At 41.5% G+C, this 12,971-nt stretch overlaps 1 protein-coding gene across 2 annotated transcripts in view; it reads right to left on the bottom strand.

The window, feature by feature from the left end:
- Window positions 1–946: 946 nt before the first annotated feature.
- The window catches only part of mib2 (MIB E3 ubiquitin protein ligase 2), a 37,504-nt gene continuing 25,479 nt past the window's right edge, over window positions 947–12,971 (bottom strand). For both annotated transcript variants that reach the window (XM_085345342.1, XM_085345341.1), the window contains exons 12-19: window positions 12,344–12,500; window positions 11,491–11,645; window positions 5,814–5,940; window positions 5,452–5,712; window positions 3,655–3,833; window positions 3,226–3,419; window positions 3,022–3,087; window positions 947–2,709 (exon numbers count right to left, since the gene is read on the bottom strand). In XM_085345342.1, the coding sequence (XP_085201468.1) occupies window positions 2,468–2,709; window positions 3,022–3,087; window positions 3,226–3,419; window positions 3,655–3,833; window positions 5,452–5,712; window positions 5,814–5,940; window positions 11,491–11,645; window positions 12,344–12,500 (1,381 nt within the window). In that variant the 3' untranslated portion in view covers window positions 947–2,467. The remainder of the gene's footprint in view (window positions 2,710–3,021; window positions 3,088–3,225; window positions 3,420–3,654; window positions 3,834–5,451; window positions 5,713–5,813; window positions 5,941–11,490; window positions 11,646–12,343; window positions 12,501–12,971) is intronic.

Below are 12,971 nucleotides of genomic sequence, written 5' to 3' on the forward strand. Positions count from 1 at the left end.
AAGGCCAACATCAGAACTCCAAGAGCTGAAATGTACAAACACCAATAGTAACAACTGCTGCTTTAATATAATTTTTATACATAAATTGTTTCCTGCCCTCACAGCGACCTCCTTAAAAAAACAAAAACAAACAAAAAACCACAAACATCTTCCCCTTTTTTTCTAGAACATTATTGCCTTTGCCTGTAAACCCATCACCTTAAAACACCAACAATCCTTAAAATGCTGAAATTTCTGTAAGAAACGTGTCCCTTGATTGACAATGTCTCACAAAATATAAATATATATATATATACTTGTAAAAAGCTCCAAACGATATGGGACTGATAATATTTCACGTTTCTTTGAGAACACGAGGAGGTTCAAAACAGTAAGCTAAAGTTAAAAGGCTAACACCATTAGCTCAGCTGCTAACATCAGTAACCGAGTGTGCTGTGATAATATTTCTGATTCTAACCTAAAAAAAAAACATGAAAATTAGCTTCTTTTTTTTTTAGTTCACTTCACACAGCTGGAATAACCGAACGCTCGCTTGAGCTTAGAGGGGTTTAGCATAGTGCGTCTAGGTAATTTCGGGCGTGCATGCCCATGCACATCCTCATGCGATTTGGCACTGATAAAAAAAAGAAAAGAAAAATTCTTTCCTCAAAGCAAATCTCGTGGTACCCCTTGGTTTCTCCAGCTCCTTCTCTGTTACCTTTTTTTTTTCTTTATACATAAGAAAGGCAGAGTGAGACCGGATATACCCCCTCCCAAAAAAAAAAAAACATTCAAATGTACATCTTTTTAACATTGCCTCTCCCAAAATTTGGGATCTAATGAAGAAAAAAAAAAATGTCTCTGGAAGCTTATGTCCGAAAATAAAAATTAATTATATATATATATATATATATATATATATATATATATATATATATATATATATATATATATATATATATGCATAAGCCCTTCAAGTTAACACACCAAGAACAGATATCAGGATGATATACAATCCAGAACTCCAGAGGAGAAAGGGAGGCTTTCTTCTGAAAAGACTGGACTACAAAGGTAGACGTGGAAGGAAATACACAAGTGACACGACTACGCAATGTTTTTGCCCTTCTGATTCTAGATCTTACAATACATCTGGTGGGTTTGGTAACAAAATAGCTGTTAAAGTGTGTGCTCGCTGGGTTCTCCGCACCAGCCGTGTGACAGACAGACCGAGTGGTCGCCACACACAAAGTGAAACACAGAAACGAAGCCGACTGGTTCTTCTGGGAAGCTTGGTGGACTTTTTTTTTTTTTTTTTTCTTGTATTTTCAGAGGAAAACATCAGCTTTGTTGCAAACATTCGTTTAACTAATGAGAATGAAACTGTGACTTTAGACAAAGTGTTTCTACTTCAGTTCTTAGTCAGTATGCCCAACTCTCCATCCTTTCGTTTCAGTAACCTGTTGCTTTATAATGCTGTGTATCTGTGTGTGTGTGTGTGTGTGTGTGTGTGTGTGTGTGTGTGTGTGTGTGTGTGTGTGTGTGTGTGTGTGGGGGTGGCTCTTTAATTCTGTATGGATATTCCAAGTGCTTTCAATGATTTGATACCCTGAGTAGAGGACATAGGCTTGGGGGTGAACTTCAGTAGAAACCAAAAACCTTTTGGCCGAAAAAGGACATTACTAAGTAATACCACCTTTCACACATAAATACACACCTGTACTCGTAGGTACGTTATAAACCACAAATGTAAGCAGAGAGAAAGAAAACGACAACAAATCACCCATGACGACACGGTCCTTTTCAGCTTTGCAATATGCATATGTTCATGCATATACAGTGTGTATTTCCCCTTGCATACAGACAATTGGTTGGGGATTATATAGAGAGCCTTTAGTTATACCAACTCCCTCTGCAGAGACTAACACTGATTATTAAGAGACTGATACAAATGAGAGCAAACATAATTCACAGGACAGGCTGAGGAGCAAGATGAGAAGTGATTTCTGCGCAGCCTTGTAAACAGATGTGGCCAGAGAGCCAGAGAGGATGATGGGACAAACATCCACTTAAAGCAGCAAAGAGAGGACAGATTACACGAGGCAGAGGCTGGGTGGGAGTGAGGAAAAGAAGTAGTGAGTGAGGGGAGGGGCGTTTTTTTACCCTCCCAGCTTGCCAATCAAAGCAGCGGCGTCGTCTCGTGACTTTGACTGTCGTACTCAGCTAAACATCTGTCCTGGAGCTGAAAATCGAATTAAATTAATAAACACGTTCCTGCCTGCGCTGCTCGATGAAAGCTACTCCGAACACAAGGTGGCCTCTCAGTGATTTAATACAGCATCTGATAGTCAAGCAGCCTGTGGGCTGATCCAAGGGGATGGTTGGGGTTACTGGGGGTGTCCAAAATAACAGCTGCCCACTGCCCATCCCCAGCCTCGCTTCTCTCCGATGCCCCCCTCCACTATTCTCTGGACTGAGCGGAGAGAGAAGCTCAGACAAACAGCTGGATCCGCTCGCGGATGGTCTGCCGGCAGATCGGGCAGGTCTTAAGCGCGGCGCTGCAGTCGATGCAGGAGGCGTGCCCGCACTGGAAGACCAGCTTGATGTGGTTATCGATGCAGATGGGACAGGTCATCCTCTCCTCCATCTGACGGTAGCGGGACTGCAGTTGTTCGAGCAGGTTGTGCTGCTCTGAGTTCTCGGTGCCGGGGCTGCAGTCCACCTCCGTTTGGTCTGTGGAAAGAGGTCATTGTTATTAAACGAGTTCATTTTATGCAGACTGTGCAGTGCTGTGCAAGATGAGACCGTCCTGCTGTACTAATGGCTCAAAATAATAAGGTTAACACGGAGACAGCAGTGTCCAGAACACACAGCTGCTTGCATTTACCATTCAAGGCTGCGTCTGAGTGACCAGACAGCACCACGAATACGGAGACGTCGTCTTTAGGACATCATAAATGAATAAATAATTTCATGAATAAACATTAAGATAACAAGAAACATTTAAGGCTTAAGATTTCGGACAGTAAAGCAGCTAGAACTTACCTTGCCTAATTTTCTTGGTGATTGTGACCTGGCATTTGATGCACTTCTTCATGCGATGGGCACATTCTGTTTAGACAAGCACCGCATTAGCCAAGGATCAATTAGACTCAAAGTCTATTTTTGTCTGTATCAATAACAATACTGTTTGACATTCAATAATGAAAGTAGAGCAAACAACACAGAGAGAAAAAAGGCATAGCCCACCTTCACAGGCCACACTGTGCTGGCAGGGGCAGAAGAGAACCAGAAGAGCCAGCTCGGAGCAGATGAGGCATTCGCTGGGCCCGGGCGGCGTTGGTAGAACCAGGTTGGTCATGGTGTTGGGCGTCGTGTGGACCCGCCGCAGGCTGGCGCTGCTCAGGCCCTGTCCGCATGTGATGGCCTGCAGGCGCTGCAACCTGACACACAACACACAGCTATAACGCCCCACTAAACCAAGGCTTCCTTTTTTAACCTCAGCTGACTCCCACACACCAGCGCTTATTCCTTAGCAACTGTTTTCTGTTTGTCATTTCAATGAAAAATAGCACATAAGAGTGTAAATATGACCGTCAGAATGTTTTATGAACTATGCATCATAAAAATATCAGCCACCGCTTCGTGTACTTCAACCCTAATTTTGCAAACGGCTACCTGTGCTTCTCAGAGAAGCTCTTGATGAGCTGCAGCATGGTGCTGTCTGCCACCAAGTCCAGAGGACTCTTGCCCTTGTGGTTGGCGTAGCTGATGTCAGCACCTTCCATCGCTAGAAAACAGGCGACAGCTGTGCCTATGCTCAGCTCCGTACTCCCCAGAAGACCTGTCGCGTTCAGCTGTGGACAGAGAAGATAAGGGAGGGGAGAGAAATTTTAGACCGTTTTAGAGACGCACTCTTTAAAAACCTAACAGCTGATCCGAACGGTGAGAGCTGAGAACAACTTAAAAACCTCCAGGAGCTGAATTTAAGCAACACCAGGTAACTGAAGTAAAAACAGTGCAACCCAGCTAAGGCTGATATATAACTGCACTCCTAATCAGCACGGAAGAACTCCTAATAACTCATCTGCTGACAGTGGCCAGAACAGCCCTGAGCACTTAAGTCTAGCCACCTTCATGGCTGTGTATGTGTGTGTATTAGTGTGCGCTTGGCAGGTGTCCAGGATGCTGAGAGGAGCTGCAGTGTTTGCGGTCATGTATACTAGAAAGGACGTTCTTCTTCACTGGTGCAATGATACCAACACGAACTGGTGGAACAGCAATTAAAGTGCTGCTCAAAGCAAAGAGTCAAGGTCTGTGTAAAATGAATATTAGGCCACTTCTCGTGAGTAAAAGATTCAGCCAAGTATCAAACAACAGATAAACAAAGTTAGCATCTATCTAATTACCGGAACCTCTCTTTTCCCAGTGTAGGAATACGTGGAAATCATGTGACCTAAATCCATCTATTTCCCATTTTGATGATGTCAGAGCAGTCCTAACGGCTCAGCAAAGCATGTTTGTATTAACAACGTACAATTTGGATTAACTACAAGTAGTAGAATTAGCCGTTCTCTCATTCATTACAAAGTCTCTGCCAGTATTTTCTTTTAAAGCCACAGAACGAGATTAGAGTCAAAGACACAGTCATCTTACGAAATCCTAAATGTTGAGGGCTTATTGTTCAAATGTCTATAGCTTCACTGGGCATGCAGCCCCTGCTTTAAACTATATATGGTATCATTTCACTGCACTCCTCATTACTTTGTCCGCAGTTAACCCCACTCTTCTGCCATGTTTATACAACCTGCCAAAGTCCTTACTCCTTATTTAACGCCGTCTTTAAGGTCATGCCACCTGAGTCCTTCCAACTCCTTCTCACACTCATCCTGCTGTTTACCTGGTAAAGTCAACTAACTCTCTTACACTAAATTAACCCCTAGAACTAAGGGTAAATAGTGTAACACTTATTCATCTATGTCCATCATTTTATCCTCGACCCTTATTAGCCTTTATTTACCCTACTATGAGCCTGCACTTACACTCTAAAGCCCGCAATAATCTTTCTCCAGCTCTAAAGTAATGTTCTGATCGCCATTTACTCTCTTATCCAGTCTATATTTACATCTCTTAGTAGTCTTAGTAACCTTGTCTTTGTCCTATATTTACCTTGTTGCCAGGTTTTATTTAGCCACCATTTCATCCTGTCAAACAGCATCTTTTCTCTTGCTCTCTTTTCATTTGATCCACTTCCAGCAACACCAAGAATTCAACAGTAGAGGATCTGTTAAATGCCAATCTCATGTTTTAAATCTATCCCATCATAACGGGAATCGCAAAAGTTAAAAAGTGGTGAACTTTGGTGTAGCAGTAAAACAGTTTCATCAAACCAGGCGCTCCCCTCGAAGGAATCTTTTAAAAATGAAAAGAACAAATTTAACAACATGCCACCTCCCCCTCCCCGTCAGTTCTCACCCTGCAGTACAGAGACGTGGAGGAACATCCGTCGCTGCTCTCCTCGCTGCTGCTGGTACCTACGGATGGGCTGAGCATAACGTTGGCCAGCTGCGGGCGGAGGAGGGCCACGTGCATGGCCGTGTCACCGTCCTCGTCCTCCATGTTGACGTCGGCGCCCTCGTCCACCAGCAGCTGCACCAACTCTGTGTGGCCCTGCGTCACCGCCAGCTGAAGCGGCGTCTGGTTCCGGTTGTTTCGGATGTTGATGTCACAGCGCCCCTGTAGAAGAAGAAGAGCAAAAACAAATACATTTTTTTTTAAGTTTTACAACAAAAGCATCGGTTTAAACAGGTAAATATGCAAACGTATGGTCAACTCGCCTCCTTGATGAGGATTTCTGCGACATCTTTGTGGTTGTTGAGAGCCGCCAGATGCAGCGCAGAGAAGCCGTCCTCTTTTTTAACATCGACCAGCTGCCGTGCTCGGGCCAGGATCTTTTCTGTGGCCCTGCCAGCAGGACAGAAACACAACACTCAATTAGCCACATCGTTCCTGACTCCTTAAATTAAGTGCTGTATTAGCTGTCTTCGAGCTTGTTGCCCCATCAAACACTCACAGAAACGGCTGAATATTGATATAATGGTAACACTTGAATTGAATGGAATATCAATGTATTTTATTTGATGTTGTTTTATTTATCTACAAATACTTAAACGTAGGGACACTGGAACAAAGGGACAACAAGTCAGGCTTTTACAGGAAACAAAAAAATAGTTATTCAACTGTCCTTTTATTTTACTCAAATATATGTAATAAGGCCTGTTCTCCCTTCCTAAGGTGAAATAAAATAAAATACTATATCAGCAATAACTATGTGACCTTAAAATGAGAAAACAATCAAGCAGGATTACAAATAAGCTGTTCTAAATCTCTACTAAATACCAAGTATAAAGTGAACATCCATCATGCACATCAGCATAATGAATATTAAATAGAGAAGTAAAAAAAAAAAAAAAAAAAAGGGGGGGGGGGGGGGGGAAGGGCCCAAAAAGTGCAATGTATTTATGATGTAAGCTGGGGAAATACTATTTGTTTTTCCACTGAATTTTAATGAAATTACGCACTTACAGTATAAATAAAACGACAACAGCCTAAATGTACAACATTGAGTACTTCCTTAACCATATATTGATGTAGGCTTATCATTATGTGCCTGAATCTGACCAGACAGCGACAAGTGTCTACAACACCACCTTGAGCTGAAGAAAAGGCACAAAGCATAAACCTCTCAGAAATGGAAATATGATCAAGTTTCCTGGTCTCTGAAATGAGCTTGGACTGAGACGCAGCTGCTGTAAAGCCGCTAACAAGCACGCTCACCATCATCATCAGTATTCAAACAAACAGTGCACTACATCAAGGACAAATACCACAACCTCCACCTCATTTACACAGTGCTCAACTCAGCTGAGGACAGCCAAGCTCAAGTTTTCTAACGTGAAAAATTTAAGAGCAAGTTTGGTCAGATTAGAGATTAGAGCAAGTCGTCTTAACTGTGAGAGGTTAACAAAAGTGAAGTTGAAATTCGGCTGCATTCGGTGAAGTGACAATATGGGAACTATTTTTTTATCTTTACCACACTGGACTAATTCTGCAGTTTAAGGATGGACTGCACTGTTGAGTTGCCCTCTGGTCTGTAGCCGAGTTTGCTTTATGACGTGTGAAATTGAAGTCGACAGCCTTCACGAACGCCCGGGAAGCTAGCGTGTCTGTGAAGGCCTCCGTGTGAGGTGAAGCAAACTTTCCAGTGATCGTAACTTAATTTTAATGTCAATCCTGCTGGGTCTCACTGAAAAACACCAGTGGTGCACACATCGATAGCTGGTGTCGAGCAATCATAGTGAAGCTGAAGCAGATTAACAGATGGCATATAAGGAACACCCATCATTATTTTTTTTAACTCATCCCTTTTTTTTGTTAGGGGAGTGGACACTTTAACCAACATGGCCCTGTATCCAATCACTGTCTGCATTGCCTTGAGATGACGCATTATAATTGAGACTGTAGTCTGTCTGATAATAATAAATAAATGTAATTCATATTCTGGAAATAATACTCTTCCAATTCGAATAATGGTTTTCAAAGTTGTGCTTTTTCTTTTAACCCGACTGGATGCAACTGTATGACATCAGAGTAACAGGGACAACTTTAATGCAGGTTTCACTGACCTAACTAAAATTTTACAGTGATTACAGGACTCTTAGCAGCAGAGCGCTAATACATGAGGTCCTGGACTGCTATAAGTAAGCGGCATGTATAGGCACGATTGATGGATGAAGGCTGTTAGGGAGACACTGTGTTAGAGGTCATTGGTATCTGCAATGCAGCTCTATACGTGTGTGTCAGCGTGTGTGTGGTTGAGCTATAAAAGTTAGCTCCAGACCACCTTTTATTAGCTTCACTCAGGACGGGTAGCAGCCGCCTCAGCTGTGTCACCTCTATATCTGCTGTGCCTTTCTTCTCTGCATTTCTTCCATAAGCCTTACTCCTGTGTGTGTTCACGAATATTCAGACTTGAGCTGGCGTTTTGAGGCAGTTTTGTACAAACATGCACTCACGCGCAAGAGCTGGAGGGCATCTTAGGCACGCTGGTAATGACTTTCCCGGGGACTGAAGTCATCATTAGGTTATTTTTGGGAGTTTCCATCATGCTTGTTTGTAGCTTGCTTTTCAATCAAAGCTTGATAAAAGCAGGAGGACTGCTTGATGTACACGAGACGACAAAACAAAACATAAAACGTGGCGGTATTATTAGCTATAAGAGTGACTAAGTTGTGAAATCTAGCTGTGTCAGAGAGTTTACACAGTACTGTCAAGATGAACACTAAAAATGAAGACAAGGGTTTGAAGAAAAAGGGGAAAAAAACTTGCTGCAGACGTGGTGAAAGTGAGGAGAAAACAATAAAGCTATGTTGAGGTGAAATAGAGGCAAGCAGTTTTCATTTTCAAGTAAATACAGTTAGCATCGTCTCTCCTATCGAGCTGAAACCTCTAAAAGGAAATCTGGCAACAAGCCTTGTTTCTTTTCTTTCCCAGGACTGTTTGTGAACTTGGCCTCAAGCCCCTATTTTTCCATTTCCTTATAATAAATAAATATTCTAATAAACAGAACATTCTTGTCTTTTGGTCACAAAAAAGAAGGTCACAGCTGCTCTTGAGAACTCAATCCTCAGGATAGTAAAGCAGCCATCAATTAAGCAGTGGAAATATCCTAATGGACAAATGGACTGAAAACAGACAATGAGGGAAACAAAAGAAGCAGTTTTAGTCTGCTATGTGTATTGGACAATATAGAAACACAAAAAGTAGACAGTCACTGTCCTGCATTAGTATAGTGTAGGCCTGCTGATGATAAATGAAGGACCTGGTGAACCGAGTTGATCCTGAACACTGTAAATCCTGTGTCTCTGTTTTTGGTGCAGCAGCTGATGTCAGGCTAAATGAATGCTGGGGAGAGCAGCCTAAATTCCCAGAGGTGCACATATGACACTTGCCAGAACAGATCGGACATTTATTAAATGACTGTCTACTGCGGCCTCCACTTGCAGGTGTTGCTTGCCAAAAGTCTTTTCCCCGCTCAGTCCACATTTGTCCACACACCGCTCATGTGCAGGGATGTCCTGAGATACTATTTTTCAAGGTCAGTAGATTATAAGACACGTAGGAGGAGCCTGGCTGTGGGAGTGCTGAGGATATGTGGGTCACTGGGAGGAAGTCAGAATTTGAGGCTTTAAAGCCTTTTTTGAGGAGAAAGCCTCATTAACTTGCAGCATTTTTTAAGTAAATTTATAGCAATAAATAAATAAATAGAGGAGAGTCTTCAGGAAAAACAGCCAGCGGACTATAGTAAGCTAGAGTAATGCATTTGTTCTTTACTGACCATACAGATTCATGGACTTTAGATATAAGATACACTTTTAAAGTCTTGAACTAAAGCCTTGAATGAATGAATTGCTTCGGGGGGAATTTACGGTGATTCTGGTATTTTTAACTACTTGCCTTATTGCCTTATTGACCCACCCCTTAAAAAGCCGGGGAAAATCTTCCATGACAAATTTGTGCTATTTGTAATGGAAAATTCCCAAAAGGTTGTTAAGGCCTCAAAGCAAATGTTCAGTCAGATTTGTTGCATTTAGGGAAACAGCAACCTTTTAAAAGTCACTTGAATCTTTAATGCAATATTTCTTTACCTTATCAAAATAATCCAATTTCCACCTAAAGAAAATACAGATTTATACATATAGAACTGCACTCAATCATTTCAAGCAATATATTGTTAATACTCCGGAAATTAATGAAGAAAAAAAAAATCACACTACAGACCGCATTAAGCAACAGGCAACGCATTACTGAGAAGAATGATGATTGTTGACTTTTCCCTCTACCTTTACATGTTCCTGGAGGTGTGGAGAACAGAGGGAGATACCGGCACACCAACAAAAATCCAGGGAACATTTATATGAAACCCTATCATTGTGAGAAAACTCAGTTATCAACTGCATTTCTGTGTCAAGACTCAGCTTAAGATTAAGAACCTCCAGTGTTGATCAGCCTCAAACCAACAGACAGAAAATAATGGAGCCTTTGTGGCACGTACCACTGAGGCAACTTTGAAGGCTGGCCTTAAGCACTTCAGTGTTGAGTAAAATGGCTGAGCTGATCCTTTTCCAGCTTCCGAACGGTGTCACTTGTACCTCTTTCCCATCCGGACAGTGTCTGTGTTGGTGCAGAGCCGCTTTCAGAATGGGCTTGAATTTCGACAGCGTTGCAAAGTGAAGTTTATGTAACACAGTGTACAGTATCTTCTCTCTGTGCCTCTAAAACAGTGTTACACAGCAGTGACAAAGTCTACAGCCGAATCGTGACAGCTTTGCTGTGTTAATAAAGTCTTTCCTGGGAAAACATGTCTGGCTCATTGTTTAGCTTTTGTTTGGATTTTGGGAATTTTTACGCACTCATGAATCTCAAAACTGCATTGCTGAGAAATGACTAGACTGCATACAGTCCAGGGAAAAGAGAAATAAAAACAACTGAGTGTGTACAGAAAGAAGTGACGCAAAAGTAAATGTTGTTGCATTTTTGCCTCATATTGACAGTCAGCCTGCTGACAGCAGCAGAAGCTGTGTGGGAGATGAGATCTATCTGTAACAGATAGCGCTGAGAGAGCCGACCTTTGAATCCTTATTTGAACCCACAGAAGAGACCCACACATAAGCACACAAGCCTATACACGCACACTTCCAACGCTCACAGATACATGCGTTTAAACTAACAATACACGGTGAAAAACTGAGCAAGGACTGAAAGCTGAATGACGCTAAAGGTTTTTTACTTTGCAGCTGAATTTGTTTGGTGTACATAAAGCTAGATTTGGGGAAACCAAAGCTTTTGATTGATTTTTCATCAACGTGGTGCGAGGTTTAATCCAGAACCAGTTTCCCAAATTCTGAAACATAGTATAGTATCATTAATTTGCTCAGCCCAAAGCAGAACCACTGATTTCACTACATATCGTACTGTGTATGACTGTGTACGTGACAAATAAAAAAAAAAAAAAAAATTTGAATTTGATGCCAGTGACTACTGCAAGAAATTCAGCAACGATTGGCACATGAAACCCACTATGATTTTCTTCCTAAAGAAACTACCCCAACTCCTGCCAGTAACAATAGTCAATAATAGTCTTTTATTGCTTTGGCACATTCAATTTTGTGATATTTTAAGGCACATGCCCAATACTTCTTAATCTCAAAGTGACAACTGCAAGACTACAAGGCAAAATCTTTTCAAAAGTCCTAAAATCCTCTAATGACACTAAATGGTAACCCCTAGAAACCCCAATTGCATGTTAGAGCTCAAGAAAATGCCTCAAGTGCCTAAAAAAACATTTAAAGTCAAAAAATCTTTTCCAACAAGTTTTGGGGATATTTCCTAATTTCACTTCTGTGTATGACATGTGACTGCGCATGCAGATATGATTACGTCATCCCCACTCACAGTTTGTTTCCTTTGAGGGCAGCATGGTGCAGCAGGTTGAAGCCTCTGTGGTTCTGCTGGGTGAAATCAATGTTGGGCACCACGGACAGGATCTCAATGATATTGCGGAAATCTTTAGCAATGGCGTCGTGGAGCGGCGTGTCCCCGTATGAATCCTGTTAAAGACAGGAAGCAAACAGGGTCAAACTAGCTTTTCAAATTCAGGTTTTTAAATATTTTCTTGAGACTTTAGAAAATAACATTGACATGGTCTATTAAACATCTTCTATACAAAATATTCCGGTGATCTGTCGACTGAACATGATTTCTGTTCACTACAATTTGTTGATCCAGGGAGGCAAAAGTTCCTGATTGCCTATATGCTTCCCCGCCTTTATGAAATGGTCAAAAAAAGCAGATGTACGCTCAGATCACGTGCACATTTATCACACGGAAACGCTGAAAAAACTCTGGGCTGGCATGTTTTTAGCTGAGTAGCCACACCATTGAAGCAGAAAAAAATAAATTAGGAAATTGTTGGCCTGGTTGCAGGCGTGTTAGACCATGTGAAAAATCCCCTATGGGCAGTATGACTGAAAGCCAGAGAAGATTACTTACTGGCTATCTAAACACTTACTCAAGGGTCTCTCTCCACCCCCCTAAACTGACTAGTTTGATAATTAATAATAAGCTCATTCACTCCTAACCAGTAACTGCACCAGAGTGAGTCAAATAGTTGAGTTAATTTAGTTCAAATAAAAGATAAGGAGTAAAAAGCAACACTGGAAAAACGATCAAGCATAAAAAAAACTAACATGTTGGATCATTTTTATTTATGGCTGGGGTCAGGACTGAGCACACAGCCACCTCTCACCTGGAGATTGACATCAGCAGAATGTTCAGTTAGCACCCGCACCACGTCAGTGAAGCCCTTGTTGACGGCGATGTGGAGCGCCGTGCACATGGAGTTGTTCAGGAGGTTGACATTTGCCCCCTTACTCAACAGCAGCCGCGCGATCTCCGCCTGATTACTGGACCAAAACAGACACAAATTAACCCGCACTTGATTGTTCACATTTCTGTAAACTATATTAATTCAAAACTAGGAGACAACAAATGAAAAGAAAAAGAAAAAGCTACCTGCATCTTCAAAAAGCCCAAGAGTTTCTTACCACGACACACAAATATCCCATCTGACTTTTTTATAATTTGGATTATATGAAATCTTTCCTGATCACATTAACGCAGGACGTTAACTGGGTGCCTTATTATGGTTATTATGCAACAGTTCAAGGCAGTCACTTCTGTGAACAGGTGATCACATTACAAGGAAAGGGATTAGCTTGAGCTCAAGTCATTTATCTGTCAGTCACAAGCTCCTGTTTTGGACTTGCAATATGCTAGTCTTTTCTTGTTTGTATTTGGCAAATTGTCTCTGTATATATATATATATATATATATATATATATATATATATATATATATATATATATATATATATA

The sequence above is a fragment of the Diplotaxodon limnothrissa genome, linkage group LG20 (genome assembly GCF_057381915.1).
Source record: "Diplotaxodon limnothrissa isolate DT_005_m linkage group LG20, D_limnothrissa_male_GT1.1, whole genome shotgun sequence".
In the NCBI taxonomy this organism is placed as follows: Eukaryota; Metazoa; Chordata; class Actinopteri; order Cichliformes; family Cichlidae; genus Diplotaxodon; species Diplotaxodon limnothrissa.